This window comes from Ceratosolen solmsi, unplaced genomic scaffold (genome assembly GCF_000503995.2).
Source record: "Ceratosolen solmsi marchali unplaced genomic scaffold, CerSol_1.0 scaffold14, whole genome shotgun sequence".
Lineage (NCBI taxonomy): Eukaryota > Metazoa > Arthropoda > Insecta > Hymenoptera > Agaonidae > Ceratosolen > Ceratosolen solmsi.
Window position 1 is genome coordinate 10,005,738 of NW_011948420.1, and position 16,276 is coordinate 10,022,013.

A 16,276-nucleotide genomic window follows, 5' to 3' on the forward strand; every position below is an offset into this window, starting at 1 on the left:
GCCCCCCCCCCCCCCCAACCCACCCCCCGCCAATACCCCTCCCGGCGATCGTCATCCCCACCCCCCATCCGCGGTCGGATAGACTTTCGACAAGGACGATACACGTTGAACGCGCGAAACAAAGATTAGCGCGAGGGGGCGGTGGGAGCTCGGTGGGGGTGGGGTAGCAGGACGTAGCGAGTCGGGGCTACGCGAGCGAGCGAGGCGCAGATAAGAAATTCATATCGCCTTTCCCGTCACGCTTGTAGATCGCCAAGCCGCCGACACCGCTACCGCTACCGCCACCGCCACCGACACCGACACCGCCTCCGCCACCGTCACCGCCACCGCCACCGCCACCAATACCGCCGCGTCTCGATTCTTCCACGTGGCGCGCGAACATTTCGCACCGTGCAAAACTTTTTGCGTGGCTTATCTCATAACGTAATAAAGCTCTCTCCATCCCTCCACCTCCCCATCATCTCCCCTCCCGCGCCTCTCGCCGCCAACACCGCCCTGTCACACCGCGCTACTCCCTCACCTACCAAACGAACAATTTTATCGCCCGCTCGCATTTCTTCTTTATTTATTCCTGTTTTGTTTTTGCGCTCGCTGCTTCTTCTTCCATCCTGCTTTTCCTTCTCCCTTTCTCTTTGTAATTTTATTTTTCCCTTTTCTATCTTATTTATTTCCGCTTCCTACCACCATCAACACCATCAATACCTCCGTTTCATCCTCATCTCTTTGCATTACGAGGTTGGTGCGAAGAGAGGGGCGACGGAAAGGGATCGCCGGATCAGGACGAGGACGAGAGGTGAAGCTGGCGGGAGAGAGAAAAGCAAGCGGGCAGGCAGGTTGGCAAGCGCGTAAAGGAGCTCGGATGCTATCGTTCGCGTTTATATCGTTCCGCCGTATTTTGCCAATTTATACAGTTATACGGGTGCAAAATTTTAATAGGTCGTAGGTGTATAATGGAGTACCGGCTAATGGAAATTTTCTTTTATCGATGCTCTTTTCGTTTTTCGCGGTCGATAAGTAAGTACCTCACGCTTTGCCGCGCAGATTTTTTAACGACCCTCGTACTTGGCATTTGGTATATTAACTTTATCGATACGCTCGTGTGTAACCGATGACTTTTGCGAATTTGTCCATTTATATTTTTCGTTTGCAGCAAGGAGCCGTCGTCGCCAATGCACGTGCACTCTCGCGCTCTCATCGTCACTTTATCGCGATTAACCGCGACAGAATTAACGATGACAATAACTGTCACTATTGGTGCAGCTACCTTCGTCCCGACTATTCGCGGCTTATCTTAATGTAACCCGATTCCGATTCTCACCGGCCTCACTCGACATTTTTCCATTGCCCGTTTCTATTCATTCGACAAGAAGGCGATGCACGCGTTATTGAGACGTCATCTTGGAAGGGGCGTCGTTGGCGGGGGGGGGGGGGGGGGGGTTTACAGGGCGTATTACTCGAATTAATCGGGTAATGTAGGTAGGGATGGGAATCACGCCTACGGAGCTGTTTGTCGATCGATAGACCAGATGGGGCAGATGATCGAGGGTCATTCCACTCTGTCCGAAAGTCAATAGAATAGAATTTGTTAAGAAGCGGCCCAAGCGGATATCGACGATTATCGGCGAGCGAAAAGCACCGTCGGGCCGGCGCTCGCAGTGGAGGTGTCGGTGTCGACCGGCCGACGAAGGGAGCACGTGAGCGGGCTGCGCAGCCGGAGTCAGCTGACGGAGGGAAATATCGGGCGAGCGGCCGCCGCTAAGTGTGCCAAATGCGTTGGGTGCACTCACGTTTCAATGGTTTCGGGTTGCTCTGCTTGCGGCGTGACATCCTCTACTCTCAGCGTGGCGGCCATCACCAGCGGGACATCGGCGGCAGGGGAGACGGCGACGGCGTCGTCGGCGACATGCCCGCGAGCCGCCCGGAAGCCAACGGCCCCGATGGACCTTCTCCTCTATCTCCTCCTCCTCCTCCTCCTCCTCCTCCTTCTATTCTTGCTGTTCTGGCTTCGGCTCGTCTAACTTCGTAACCGGTCCCGGCGCGACCTCGACGACGAGCACGAGGGAACAAGTGCTCGCTACTAGCCTTATCCCGACAAGAGTGCGCGCACGATCTCCCAGTGCTATACGGTGTCCTCGGGGCGAGGAGCGACCGATGAGAGAGACCGCGAGACAACAGGAAGCGGATCGACCATGAGAGGAATTATGAGAGAGAGAGAGAGAGAGAGAGAGAGAGAGAGAGAGAGAGAGAGAGAGAAGAGAGAGAGGAAGAGAGAGAGAGAGAGAGAGGAAGAGAGAGAGAGAGAAAGAATAAACGACAGTGAGTCAGAGTTATATAAGAAAGGGGTGGAAGTGCAAAATGAGATGAAAAGAAACACAGACAGACAGACAGACAGACAGACAGACAGAGAGAGAGAGAGAGAGAGAGGGAGAGAGCGAGAGAGAGAGAGAGAGAGAGAGAAAGAGTAAACGAGAATGAGAACGAGATGGAGAGGAGAGAGAGAGAAGAGAGACGCTCGCGCAACACACCTCGTCCTTCGGCCGCTGTCAGCGGGCAACTAAACAAACGCGCGATCGCGGCACCGCCAAACAACCCCCACCAAGGCCACCGCCGTCCGTCGCGCCGCCAACTTCGACTCCGACGTCGACGCCGACGCCGACGCCGACGCCGATGCCGATGCCGACGCTAACGCCGACGCACACACGCGACCTCCACGCGTATCTAGCAAGACGCTTTAAGACCTGGATCGAGAGTAAGAGAGTAAGAGAGTAAGAGAGTAAGAGAGTGAGAGAGAGAGAGAGAGAGAGCGCGAGAGAGAGAGAGAGAGAGCGAGAGCGAGAGTGAGAGTGGCGACGAGTTCGAACGGTGGGGAACACCTCCACGCCTACCGGCCACGTGATCTGACGTCAGAATTGGCGCGACCGCGTATTGGCGCACCAGACGGTTGAGCTTTTTTAACTTCGCTCGCTCGCTAACAAACTTTTAAAGCGCGCTCTCTTTTCTCTCCTGTCGCTGTTTTTCGGGCTCGGTGTTCCTCTACGTCCACAGAATCTTGCCTCTGGATATCCTGCTCCAGCCATCCGGACACACTTTTCAATAAGTATAAACATTAACCAGGCCAAGTTTCAAGGCCGCGGCAATATAGCTTTGTTAACGGACGTTAATCAATTAGTGATTTCCGGATATCTGTTGGAAAACACAAAAAATATGTGCAAATTGTTCGGAATTCAAATTCCCAATCACCCAGAACAATTAAAATCTGTATGTGTCAATGCTATGAAAAACGTTAGGTCATGAAAGAAAAAAAAAAAATAAAATAGTTTTGCCGAGTCCTAAATTGCCTCTGTCGGTAAATGATTATAATTTGCTTTTGAAAAATACGTGTATATGGGTATTTCAGCACAATTTCGTCGACTTTTTCATCAACTTTCTCCATTTAAATAATGAAATATTAATTTTATCATTCACCACTACAATCATGTTACAAAAAAAAAATAAAAATTACAACCGAAAACAAGTAATATCACTTCTACATTACGAGAAAACAAACATACAATCAATATCTACAAATAAAGTTTTACAAGAATAAAATCTTTTAATGTGTAAAATTCAAAAAAAAAAATTTAATTACATAAAATGATTAATATCATTGGCGGCTTGTTGTAATGAAAAGTGTAAATTAATATTATTTCTCCATTTAATTCATTTTTAATCACAAGGAAACCAATATATTCCGTATAATTTAGTAAAAATTATATTCAACGCTATAAATTCTCAAAAGTTTTCCTACTAATTAATAAAGGAAACGAAAAACTAATTAATATTAATGGAATTAATAATAAGTAAAATTACATTTTAGCAAATAAAGTACTCTCAATTAAATTTTATCAACTATTTAATAAAAAGAAATGCATCGATAAAGATAAAGTTTACGTATTCATTTACGTATATTTTTACTATTCATTTTTATCATTTAAGCAATTAACAAATACGTAAAATGTTTAATCATCGGTATTTTTAATCTAAGCTAAAAACCATTATATATTTATTTTTCAAAAACTACGAATAAGATTAATTTACGTTAAGATATATAATATGTAATAAGGAGTTGTCGATTAACAATTTATATTTTCACAGAACTAAAAAATTATTCGTAATATGTATGTTAAACACAACACCTCGCATATATATATATGTACGAAATTTAAAAAAAAAAAAAATCCATATAAAACGATAAATTATTATCATAACTATTACCATTGTCAAGGAAATGTTGAATCCCATTTAAAAGAATTATTGTAAATATTTGATCAATAACTTTATACAAAAAGTTCGATAATATTTTGTCTTTAATTTGTTTTATTTATTCTTAATAACTAGTAAAAGTCGATCGTTAAATCTTATTAAGCCCCAGTCATTAAAAACAATTTTGATCGTTAATGGCAGAATGAATGCCAAAATGCTTAGATTGTACAATCATTATTATATTCATAGATAAAACTCCTAATTCCGGGGTATTTTATAACATAATGTAGCAGTAAAACTAGAAAAGAAAAGTTTTATTCCAAGTATTGAAAAGGCGCTGAATTAAGGCCGAAACATGCTCGTTCAAATACTTACGTTAACAAAATAACTATTTAATATATAACAATATAAAGTACTTATATTGTACATTAGATATTTTTATATGTGATTTTATCAACAGTATTATCAGACTAGTGATCTGAATTTGCATATTCTTCTCGTTTGTCAAATTTAAGAGCCCAAGGGAATCGACAAAGATAAGATATTTACTTCCGTTGATAAAATCCTACATTAACTTGTCGATAAGAGCTTGTTATAGATATTTATATATTTAAATAAGAATTTATAAATAGTATGGATATTGATATAGAAGTCACGCTGTTTTTTTTTATTTTCTGTTAAATATATTTTCGTTAGTGTTAATTAAAATGACATGCAGCCGCAAAGCGGTAATTAAATTATAATCAATCGATAAAATTGAATATTTTTGATTCTTATTATAATTGCTCCTATTATCTTTACTCGAGTCATTATTATATTTTGAATATTACTAATTTTTTAATATAAAGCACATTTAGTGGTGATCAAATACTCATGAATGTAAAAATTCAACATAAATACTAACTGAGATACGTAAATAATGAAAAAACGATTAACGATAGAATAGCTCAAGATTTATATTTAAATAGCGTAATCAGTATTTATATTAAATAACTATTTTCTTATATATATATATATATAACAATAAATTTAATTGAAAAGTATATTATGTATAAAAAAAAAATAATAATAAAATAAAAATAAAAAAGTATAATCTATAAGATACGATTGAATAACACATAATCATAAAATAGAACAAGACAATCGATATCAAATTTATTACTGCATATTTTTATTGTATTTCATGTGACTTACATACGTATATAAAGATAACATAATTAAATTATCTTACGTATTTATAATAACAAATTTTCAATAAATTTTCCAATATTACTATGTAATGTTGAAGATAAATTTTATATGAATTATGAAAATAATTTTATCGAATTAGACAAAAACGTTAATTATTAATATCGTAATTATATTATACTTAAGGTACGGATAATTCTAGTTAAAAATCAAAATTTATAGATTGTATGTATTATAATAAATCCTTTAAAAGATATAATCATTAATTTATATAATTATTAATTTGGAGTAAAAATATTATCGATTGTTTCATCGTTATCAACTAATACAGTAAATGCATAATTAACATACTATGGTATAATACATGGATAAATTATTATTTGCCATCATTATTTCTTAAATTTTAAGCATTGATTATTAATTATTATTAATGGGCATCGTATTATAATAATAATAATAATAATAATAATAATAATAATAATAATAATAATAATAGTTTGACGAATAAATGAGAAATATCGATTTAAATATTTTTATCCCTAACCATAATTGCATACACAGTAGCAACATAAATTATGATATAACAATTATAATAAACATATATCAGTGATACTATTGTATCACTTATATCGTTTGTAATATCAAGAACGTCGAAATTCAATGAATTAGACAGACCTGATCAACATAGCAACATAATTAAATCGTCTTAGATGCTTCAAATATTTCCAATACAATGAGAAAATATTATTAACAAAAATTTACGATAGGTATATGTAATGAATTACAATTAATCATAATTGTTTTATACCATTAATTATATAAATATGGAAGAAATATTCATCTTTGGAAAATTATTAGACGATACTTCACTTTGGAATTTAAACAATTTTATACTGCCATTTAAGATTTGTAATGGCTAATAAGAGTATCTAACACTTGTTTCATTATTAAAACAAAAATTAACACTTTAATTGCAAGCTAATTTTGACATTTCCTTTTTTTCTACATAAAACGTATTATATATATATATATATATATATAAAAGAATGTGATTATATTTTATTCTTTTCTTTAAATGATAGAGTAACGAAAAAAGTCTTTATTTAGAAAAAATCTTTATCAATTAATTTAATAAGTGATAAATAAAAAAAATTTCCATTGAATTTCGTCATTTATTCAGGACATCGGGAATTAAGCTTTTTTTTTTTAAATTGGATGCTTTATGGGCTACGATACTCAATGTTTCTATGCTTTGACAAAATAAATTTGATATAAAATGTTCATATTTTATGCTCAAATAATCAAAAAATATAATTCACTGATTGTAAAAAATTATCGAAAGACAATTTTTATAAATCAAATAATACCTTTTCTCTAATACTAATTAAATGATTAAAATATTGGCTATTGAAAGAAATAAAGATTTCATAAGTGATATTGATTTCATTAATCATTTCACCAATTTGATTAATTTTATAATAGCTCCTCCACATATATCTAACGCATATAACAATGTAACGATGTGTATTTTCTTATGTCATTTGTGAAACAATAATTTTAACTGGATCATATTATTTAAATAGGTGATTAAAGAAATGTATGAGTTAATAGACACTTTTCTACCGAACTCTAAGACCGCACAAAAATATAAAAAAAATAGTCGTATATTGTTCGTATGTATTGCATTACTATTCTTTAATTGCATAATTTGATTGTGTATAACCGAACTCGAAGCATTATATATGTAATCAATTTATTAAGATTGACTATAAAACTGATGACGACAAAAGCGATTAGATACGTATGATGAGATTGTCATTTTTATTACTTTTGTTCGTAAACATTATGTAAAAAAAAAACAATGCTTTAAAATATTCGAATGGATAATATTGATATTGTTATAATTCATCGAAATCGTATGGAACAATCATTACCAATAAGAGTCGTGTATATTAACATAAACATTATTTAGATATTAATATAAAATTAATTCAGTTATTATCGACAAAGGTATAAGTAAAGCAAATTAATTAAAAATTCCAAAATCTCCATCTTAAAGCATTGAATAAAATAAGAACAATATAAGCAACATAATAATAATAATAATAATAATAATAATAATAATAATAATAATAATAATAATAATAATAGCAACAATATAATAATAATAATAATAAAACAACATAATCAGCGGGATCGAAAGTTAAAATGTATTTTTAAAAAATAAACGTTTGAGAAAAATATACATACATTCAAAATTATAATCTTAATGATCATAATGAAAAAATGAAATTAATGTAACAATTATTTAACAAATCATAATAGAAATTAAAATGTTTATGAATAACAGATTTTCAATTATATATAAACTTATTTAATATTATCATTAATTAATTCCCATAATTATTTTCTTCTGTAAAAGACCGTTAATTAATCGAATAACATTATTAATCAACAATTTTATGTATACAATATTTCATTATTATCATTTAATTCTAATATAAAATTTTTTTTTAATTTTTAATTGTACAGCAATGTAATATGTTATAGTCCATCTTCTAAATAATTTTTTTCTTTATTTTGTTATTCAATTTTTTTCACCGTTCTTTTCGAGCATGAAAAATTAATATTATTATTAATATGCATATGAGTATTATAAATAATATTAATCACTTATATACTACTGATATATTTATTTTACACTAAGTTATACAAATACAGTTTTATATTATGAAAATCTATTTTTATTATAGCGAATGGTATTTTTAAGCCAGTTTATGCTATATTCATAAATATATTCATAAAAAACAATTAATAATAAATTATTAATTTCAATTGTTGGTAGAGGTAATGCTACGAATTCTCGACTTCGTGCATCGCACAGAATGGACTTTCAATGCTACAAAATTTATTTAGCCAAATATACTTATTATGCGTTCATACTATATAGAAATATAATTTTCATATGTTATTCGATCGTTCATATTTCACAAAATTGCTTTTAAATTCATGTGTACACAATTGCAGGAAGAGTGGATCTCTAATACAAATATCATATTTATTGATTTAAAAATGAAAAATATACTTACTCTTAGTACTTCGTATTTATATTACTTGATGTAATTGTTAAAGTTGCTTTGAGATTAAATTTTAATGGCATTCATAATACGACAAAAATATTAATACTTAATTTGTGTACAAAATTTTACTTATATTATCATCAAACATTTATTATTTATTTATAATTATTAAAACTAGATAAATGTAAATTGTACTTTCATAATGAATGTATAATACAGCGATTTGCATAGCGTATACATGTCGTTTAATATGAGACAAAATAATTTAATCTTTGATGTTTTTAAAATAGTAAATGAAGCTTGAAACAGATAAGACATATCAAACTTAAGAATTTATAACACGTTAATACACAAAGATGATTTTTTAAATTTTACTTATTGATTTAATTTTATTGTGTTAACAATGAAAAATTACCAAACAAAAATCTATATTTATTTTAACTATATTAAGTACTCATTGCACATAGCAATCTACGTAATTTATATTATAAAAATTTTTTTTTTTTTTTTTTTTTTTTTTTAAAAAATTTTTTTTTTTTTTTTTTTTTTTTGAGATAATTTTGTTATTTTTATTCTCTTAATATCGTACCAAAAACTATAATGTGAACTTGACGTCCCATTGTTTGACAGCTCTTCAATTTCAAATAACAAATAATATTTGAAATAAAGCATACTATCACGTTATTCAAATTTCATTGTTTACATTGTTGAGCAATGTTTTAAAATATTATACAAACGCTTTAAGTAATGTCTTAATACGGTATTAGTGCTACATAATAAAATTTTAATCAAAGATATTCTTTTAATAATCAATTAGCAAGATCAGCAATGTTTTATAAACTTGTTTCTCAAGTTCTTTTCACCTTATAGTTATGAACGATTCAATTATATAAAAAAAAAAATAACAAGAACTATTAGAAAAATTCATAAATAAATCATGATATAATTATTATAATTTTTTAAATATAATTAAAAGTGTATTTCATTATATGATATAATTGTTGCCAAAATTACGCATTTAATAAAGTTTTGATTAGAAAATCATTTTTTGGTATTTGTTTTATTCATTTACTTCACTTCTATAACATTTATTCTTCATATATTTATATGTCTAATAGCATGATTAAAATGAATTTAATTTATAAACTATCAACTGCCTAATATAATATATGTTATATGCAAGGAGTTATTTTTCTTATCTTGTATATAAATTCTAATGCTTTAAATAATTATGCATGAAACTATATTGTTAAAAATTATAATTAATTTACATCAAACTTTATAGTTTATTAATTTCTCGGATATGATTCAGAACATTATATTTATTGTAAATAAACGAATTTTATATAACAAAAAATACATGGTATGAAAATTATTAAACTTTTCAGCTTTAACTTAATTTTAAAATATAGTTTAAAAACAATATCTAGTACATATGCATTTGACTAATCACGATTTTTTTTTTTTTTTTTTTTTTTTTGTTCAAAATATTTATTCATTTAAATTATTATTTACTGATATATATAAACAATTATTTACACGTACATATGTGTTGCTATAATAATAAATCTTTTTAATTTACCAGAACGTAATAAAAATAGAAGGAATACATATTAGAAATAAATCGGAAATAATAGTGACATTTATTTAATCAAAAGTCGCTGCATTTCTTAAGATCTACGATTATAAATCATTACAAAGTTTTAGTTTTTAAAAATAATTACAAAAATTATACAAAGATATAAATCTTGATTTAAGTAACCATAAGTCTAGGTGCAATATTCATTGCCATGAGTTCTTGAAACAGAAGTTTTGCAGCATAAGGTAATCGGATTTGAGATATTTGAGTTTTGTTTTTGCATCCTTTACATTCAAATGTGTTGTTCCTAAGATTGGCTATAGCAATTAAACCACAAAAATTGCATACGTGAATTCTATAAGGATCAGAAACCTCGAATAATCGTTCTCGCAAAAATTGAGCAGCTCCATGACTTATTTGACAATCACGTTCCATTTCTCCAAATCGCAAGCCTCCGTCTCTGTTAAATAAATATTTATTATTATGATAATAGAAGCTTTATTTATGGAAACCTATTAAAATTATCAATACATTACAAATTATAATTATTAGAAATATATAATTTCGATATATATATTATTATACATACTTTAGTCCAAATATTGATATTACTAATTGCTGTATTCAAGTGTTTTGTCTTTTTCTAATAAATTATCATGGTAAAGTCATTAAATTAAGATATTTCATACATATGACATTGAAAACTTTTTGTAATTATTTATATCACTGGTTTCACGAGTCTAATTTTATACCCTCCAATTAATGAAGGTAAAATTACTATAAATAATTAAAGTGATTGCCATTCATTAATAAATCGACAAAAAAAGAAAAACAAAAACAAAAAAAAAACAAAAAAAAAACAAAAACAAAAAAAAACAAAAAAAAAATCTGATGAAAAGGTATAAGAAATACTAAATTCAATATTATTTAAATAGGCAAAGTTGAATTTGTGTTGTTGTCTTATGTATATATGTGTGCGTGAGTGCGTGTGATGCTGATACGTATAATTAAATGGTAAATATGCTCCTATCGATAATATGAGATATTAGAGTTATGAATTATGAGTAAATGTAAATAATAAGTTGTAGCTATTTTCATAATGGAAATATCATAATCTTAAAGTACCATCAGGTCATAATTTCTTTAACACATATCATTATCACATATAACCAATAAACCATGAATTACAATAATCAGATGATTATAGTATACTAACCTGGCCCTACCCTCCATCGGTTGTCTTACGAGTATCTGCACCGGCCCTCTAGCTCTACTGTGAATTTTATCGTCCACCATGTGCTTAAGACGTTGATAGTAAGTGGGGCCCAAAAAAACTTGAGCATTAATTTTGCGCCCCGTGTGGCCGTTATACATGACTTCGTTCCCTCTCAATTGATAGCCGTATTCCATCAGCAGAGTCGAGATCTTCTGCACATTGACGGCATCGTTGAACGGTGTCGCATCGCCGATCTCACCTTTATTAGATGAAACCTTTCCCTGAATGCATTCGATCAAGTGACCAATGGTCATACGGGAGGGAATAGCGTGAGGATTAATGATAATGTCGGGCGTGAGGCCTTCGCAAGAGAAAGGCATATCCTCTTGCCGGTACTGAATGCCGCACGTTCCCTTCTGACCATGTCGCGAGGCGAACTTGTCGCCGATCTGAGGGATTCTCACGCTGCGCACACGAATTTTGCAGAACTTATAACCTTCGCTATTCAGTGTTAGCATAACTTGATCCACGATACCGGTCTCACTGTTACGAAGAAACGTCGAGGCATCGCGTTTCGTGAAGCGCTTTGTCGTGCTGTCCAGCTGAAAACAATTATTGCAATGGCAAACGTTAATAATAATCTTCGGATGTGTATCGACAGCCTTTAATAAATGCATCGTTACTATTTGACTCGACAACAACTTGACTCGACAACAACAACAACAACAACAACAACAACAACAACAACAACGATGAATTTAATTTTGGAAAAGGCGAGGCGACGAAGAAGCAATTTAAATTGACAGATTGTAAAAGGTATAGATAGTGTCTTATCTACCTCGTCATCGTTTTCGGGTAAGGTCATCGTTTTTCCAATTACGACATCATCACCCGAGACTCGTATTCCAGGAGCAATTATGCCATCGTCGTCCAATTTATCATACAAAGCGTTACGCATACCCTGGCAGGTCTGCCGAGATGGTTTCTCAAACTGTTCCTCTTGATCTCCAAATTTTTTTGTTTCCGAGTCCTTGTAAGAGCGATAAAAGACCGATCTGAAAAATCCTCGCTCTACGGCGCTTGCATTAAGGATAACGCTGTCCTCTTGATTATAGCCAGTGTAGCACAAAATTGCAACGATGCTATTAATACCAGCGGGTAATTCTCTGAATCTAAGATATTCCATCGATCTCGTCGTTACAAGCGGCTTGTGAGGATAATAGAGCACGTGCGCAAGCGTGTCCATTCGCACATGAAAATTAGTTATGTAGACACCCATTGCTTGTTTACCCATAGCACTCTAAAAACCATATTTGTTTAAAACATTTTTTTTTTTTTTCATTCTTTCTTTTGTTTTTTGTTCAATTTTAACGTGAAGTGAGAGCTTGATTGTAAATTATGCAATATTCTGATGCACTTTTAGGCACTCGGAATAGCTGATAGATAATAAAGAGGATTTGTTTGAAAATTTGAATATCTTTGTAACTTAAAATCTTTTTTTAATTTACGATTAGCAATTGAAAATTTAAAAAAAAATACACACACAAACGCGCGCGCGAACAAGCGATAATCGCTCACAGATCTAAATAATTGTACCAAATGCGTTTGTTAATTAATTAAATTATCAGAACATTAGAATAAACACAATTCTTTTAATCTACTTACCTGATAGGTATTTCTAGGACTCTGATTGTGATCGGGAAATGGAATAATGGAAGCACATACTCCCAAAATCATGGCAGGATGAATTTCGCAATGAGTATAAGTTGTACAATATGCGTACTCTTTCTCCTGTCTTAAATCATCGGGCGACATTGCAATCATTACAGTTTCTTCTTCAAGCGTGTCGATATACTCGACCACTCCACTAGCTACCAGCTCCTGCCACCTTTAATTAGAAAAGCGCGTTTCAAAAATTTCATACAATATTTTGAATTTTGACATTACAATTTAATTTGCAATTTAAAAAAAAAAAAAAAAAAAATATATATATATATATATATATATATATATACCCATCGTTATTATAATCTCGGTCTTTCAGCATATCGATGTGACGCTTTTTAAGTAAAAGCGTTTGATTTTCGACGATCAGCAGCGGCCTACTGATTCTACCAGCATCCGTATATATCCTGATTTCACGATCCCGAATATCTCTGATCATCGATACCTCTGACACGATAATGTCCATTTGTCTTCTCAATTTTCTAAGCGTCGCCATGAGCTGATCGGGATCCCTGTGTATGCCAACCCAACAACCATTGACAAAGATTTTTGTCGCATCGGCAATAGCGCTTGGGGCGATCTCTTCCAAATTTTCCATAGACCACTCCTCCAAGAATTCAAGAATTGGTGATGGTTGTGAGCCAACGCTAATGTAGGCCATAAGGGCTAAATTCTTAACCAAACCTACGGCAGCACCTTCCGGTGTCTCAGCAGGACACAACATTCCCCAAAGGGTATTGTGAAGTTGACGAGGCTTGGCTAGCTTGCCGTCTCGACCGATAGGTGAATTGACTCTCCTTAAATGCGATAAAGTTGAAGCGAAAGTCAGTCTGTTTAATACCTGGGACACTCCGGCTCTGGCCTGATGAGCCTTTTTCTGATCGCCCCAATTTCCTGTAGCCAACGAATATCTCAAACCGTCTGTTATAATTTTTGTTTTAATTGCAAGCTCGAGATTAAAATCTTTTCCCCTGTCTATGAATTTCTGGGCGTACATTCGAACTTCTTTCATCAAATTCTTAAATAAACCACGAAACAAGAAGGCCAATAGAGGACCTGCTAAATCGAGCCGTTTATTTCCGTAATGATCGCGATCGTCTAGTTCTCTGCGTCCAAGAGACGCGGAGAGTAATCTATGAACCATATAACCAAGGAAATACGCCTTCTTTGTCTCACAAAAGTCACTTATTCCAACATGGGGCAACATTTCTTTCTGTAAAATTTCTTTGGCATACTTGATACGCTTATCTTTTGTTACACCCGGTCTTGCACCACGTGTGCCAATAAAGTTCAATGCAACATTCTGCTCCTGAATTACAAAAGCTTCGTCCAACGATGGCTTTACCATTTCCATCATTTCTGGATCATCAAAATCATAAATAATATGCTCCAAGATATCCCGATCAGCAACAAATCCAAGCGCTCTAAATACAATCATAATAGGAATCTCTTGGATAATATAAGGAAGAACAGCGACAATTCGTTGACCGATTGCTGATTTTTTAATATTCTTAAATAAATAAATAAAACAAAGAGATACATAAGTAAATGGACGTCATTTAAAAATATCAACTATGGTAGTTGAAACAATTAGAACATTGATTATTTTAAACTCACTGCACTACTCTTAGCCATCATGTTAATCCATAGTGTAGAAGTAGGTCGAGAACTATGTTCCAAGCATGATCTTATTTCAGACTTGTAAGCGTATTTACCATCTTTCATACTAAAAACATATACCGTATTTGTTGCCATTTTCTCTTGTGCGATTAATACCTGTTGAAAATTTTTTCAAACTATACAGTAATTATCATTGCAATAAATATGCGTTTTACTCCATATCGTAAAAAATAGCTATACCTTTTCCGACCCATTAATAATGAAATATCCGCCAGGATCCAATGGACATTCGTTCAATTCTGTTAAATCACGATCCGACAATCCAGCAAGTAAACAATATTTTGATCTTAACATAATTGGAATTTTTCCTATGAATGTTTTTTGATGCTGAGTTTCTGCAAGCAATCGAGCGAATTTAATATAGCCAATATACAATTTATTAAATTCGACGTGTAAGCAAGTATGCTATTTAACACTGACCTACTGGCTCTTCCCCGTCTTTCACAATAGTTTTAGTTATATCTACATAAAGCGGCGCTGAGTATGTTAAATTTCTAAGTCTAGCTTCGTTAGGCATCATAGGCGATGGGGCACCATCTTTTTCCCAGTGCGTCGGCTTAGACAAATAAATCTGTTCAAATTTAACTAAATGCCTTACAGGATTTTCAATTTCCCCGGTTGTATGTTGAGCTTCGGCTTGTAAATCAATTTGCGGCGAATCTTCCACGATTCTCTGAACTGACATTTCGATAAATTCATCGAAACTGTCGAGTTGCTGTCGTACCAAACCTTTTTCATCAAAGTAAGCATTAATAACAATCCAGCAGGCCTCTTGCCACAGTTTAGATGAGATTTCCTCTGCATCTTCATCTTCATACTGATCTGAAGTTATAGATTAAATAGATTTAAAACGATCGGATTTACATAAATTTGATAATATAAATAATAAAAAATATTCTATTTAACTAACTTGGAAATAAATATCAGAGTTATCAAAGGATATATAGGTTAGGATTATAACCTCTACCAAGTTTTTGGCTACGTAATATTTAACATTTTATAACTCTTTATATACTAATCAAAATCCGTATTTACCTTCTTCAGCGTACATTTTTGTTAATAAACAAAAATTTTAAGTTTTTCTAAATCAATAATTGTTAGCGTCTTTTTAGACCGCTAACTTACATTCGCTATAATTACAATTAAAAGTTTCAGATGCTCGGCACTGCTAATAAAATTAAAATTATGCAACTCTTTCAAAGCTTTTAATAATACATGTAAAGTCATCCAAGTTCTATGGATTTTGCAACGCTTGTGCGATTTGTACACATTAACTAGTTCGCCATTGTAACCTTAACGGTTCTTACTTTGCGACACACAAGTAAATAAATTAAAATAACATACACTGGAGCATATGGAATAGAATATTATTCGACAGAACGGATACGCGAGACAATGCGTTCGCTCATCGTGAAATAGTGACGTCAATAACGATAAACCAATAGAGTCACATTATTCAAACGAACTGCACGTCTTTAATGGTAAAAGAGAATAATACGAAATATAATGTACAGAGATAGCAATTGTTCCGACTTTATGCTCAACATTCAAATCTCATAAAACGAA

General features: G+C 32.9%; 2 protein-coding genes across 2 annotated transcripts in view; both read right to left on the reverse strand.

The window, feature by feature from the left end:
- ush (Zinc finger protein ush) overlaps positions 1-1,966 on the reverse strand; it is a 259,439-nt gene extending 257,473 nt beyond the window's left edge. Inside the window, exon 1 of the mRNA XM_011498187.1 lies at positions 1,788-1,966. Coding sequence (XP_011496489.1) covers positions 1,788-1,827 — 40 coding nt within the window. The 5' untranslated portion in view covers positions 1,828-1,966. The remainder of the gene's footprint in view (positions 1-1,787) is intronic.
- An 8,168-nt stretch (positions 1,967-10,134) lies between these two features.
- Positions 10,135-15,776, reverse strand: LOC105361085 (DNA-directed RNA polymerase II subunit RPB2). Its single transcript, XM_011498188.1, has 9 exons — positions 15,746-15,776; positions 15,131-15,532; positions 14,891-15,045; positions 14,648-14,806; positions 13,321-14,540; positions 12,971-13,193; positions 12,144-12,605; positions 11,306-11,907; positions 10,135-10,549 (listed from the first exon to the last, which is right to left on the reverse strand). The coding sequence occupies exons 1-9, from the start codon at positions 15,759-15,761 to the stop codon at positions 10,264-10,266; spliced, it is 3,525 nt and encodes a 1,174-aa protein (XP_011496490.1). The 5' UTR covers positions 15,762-15,776; the 3' UTR covers positions 10,135-10,263.
- Positions 15,777-16,276: the final 500 nt, after the last annotated feature.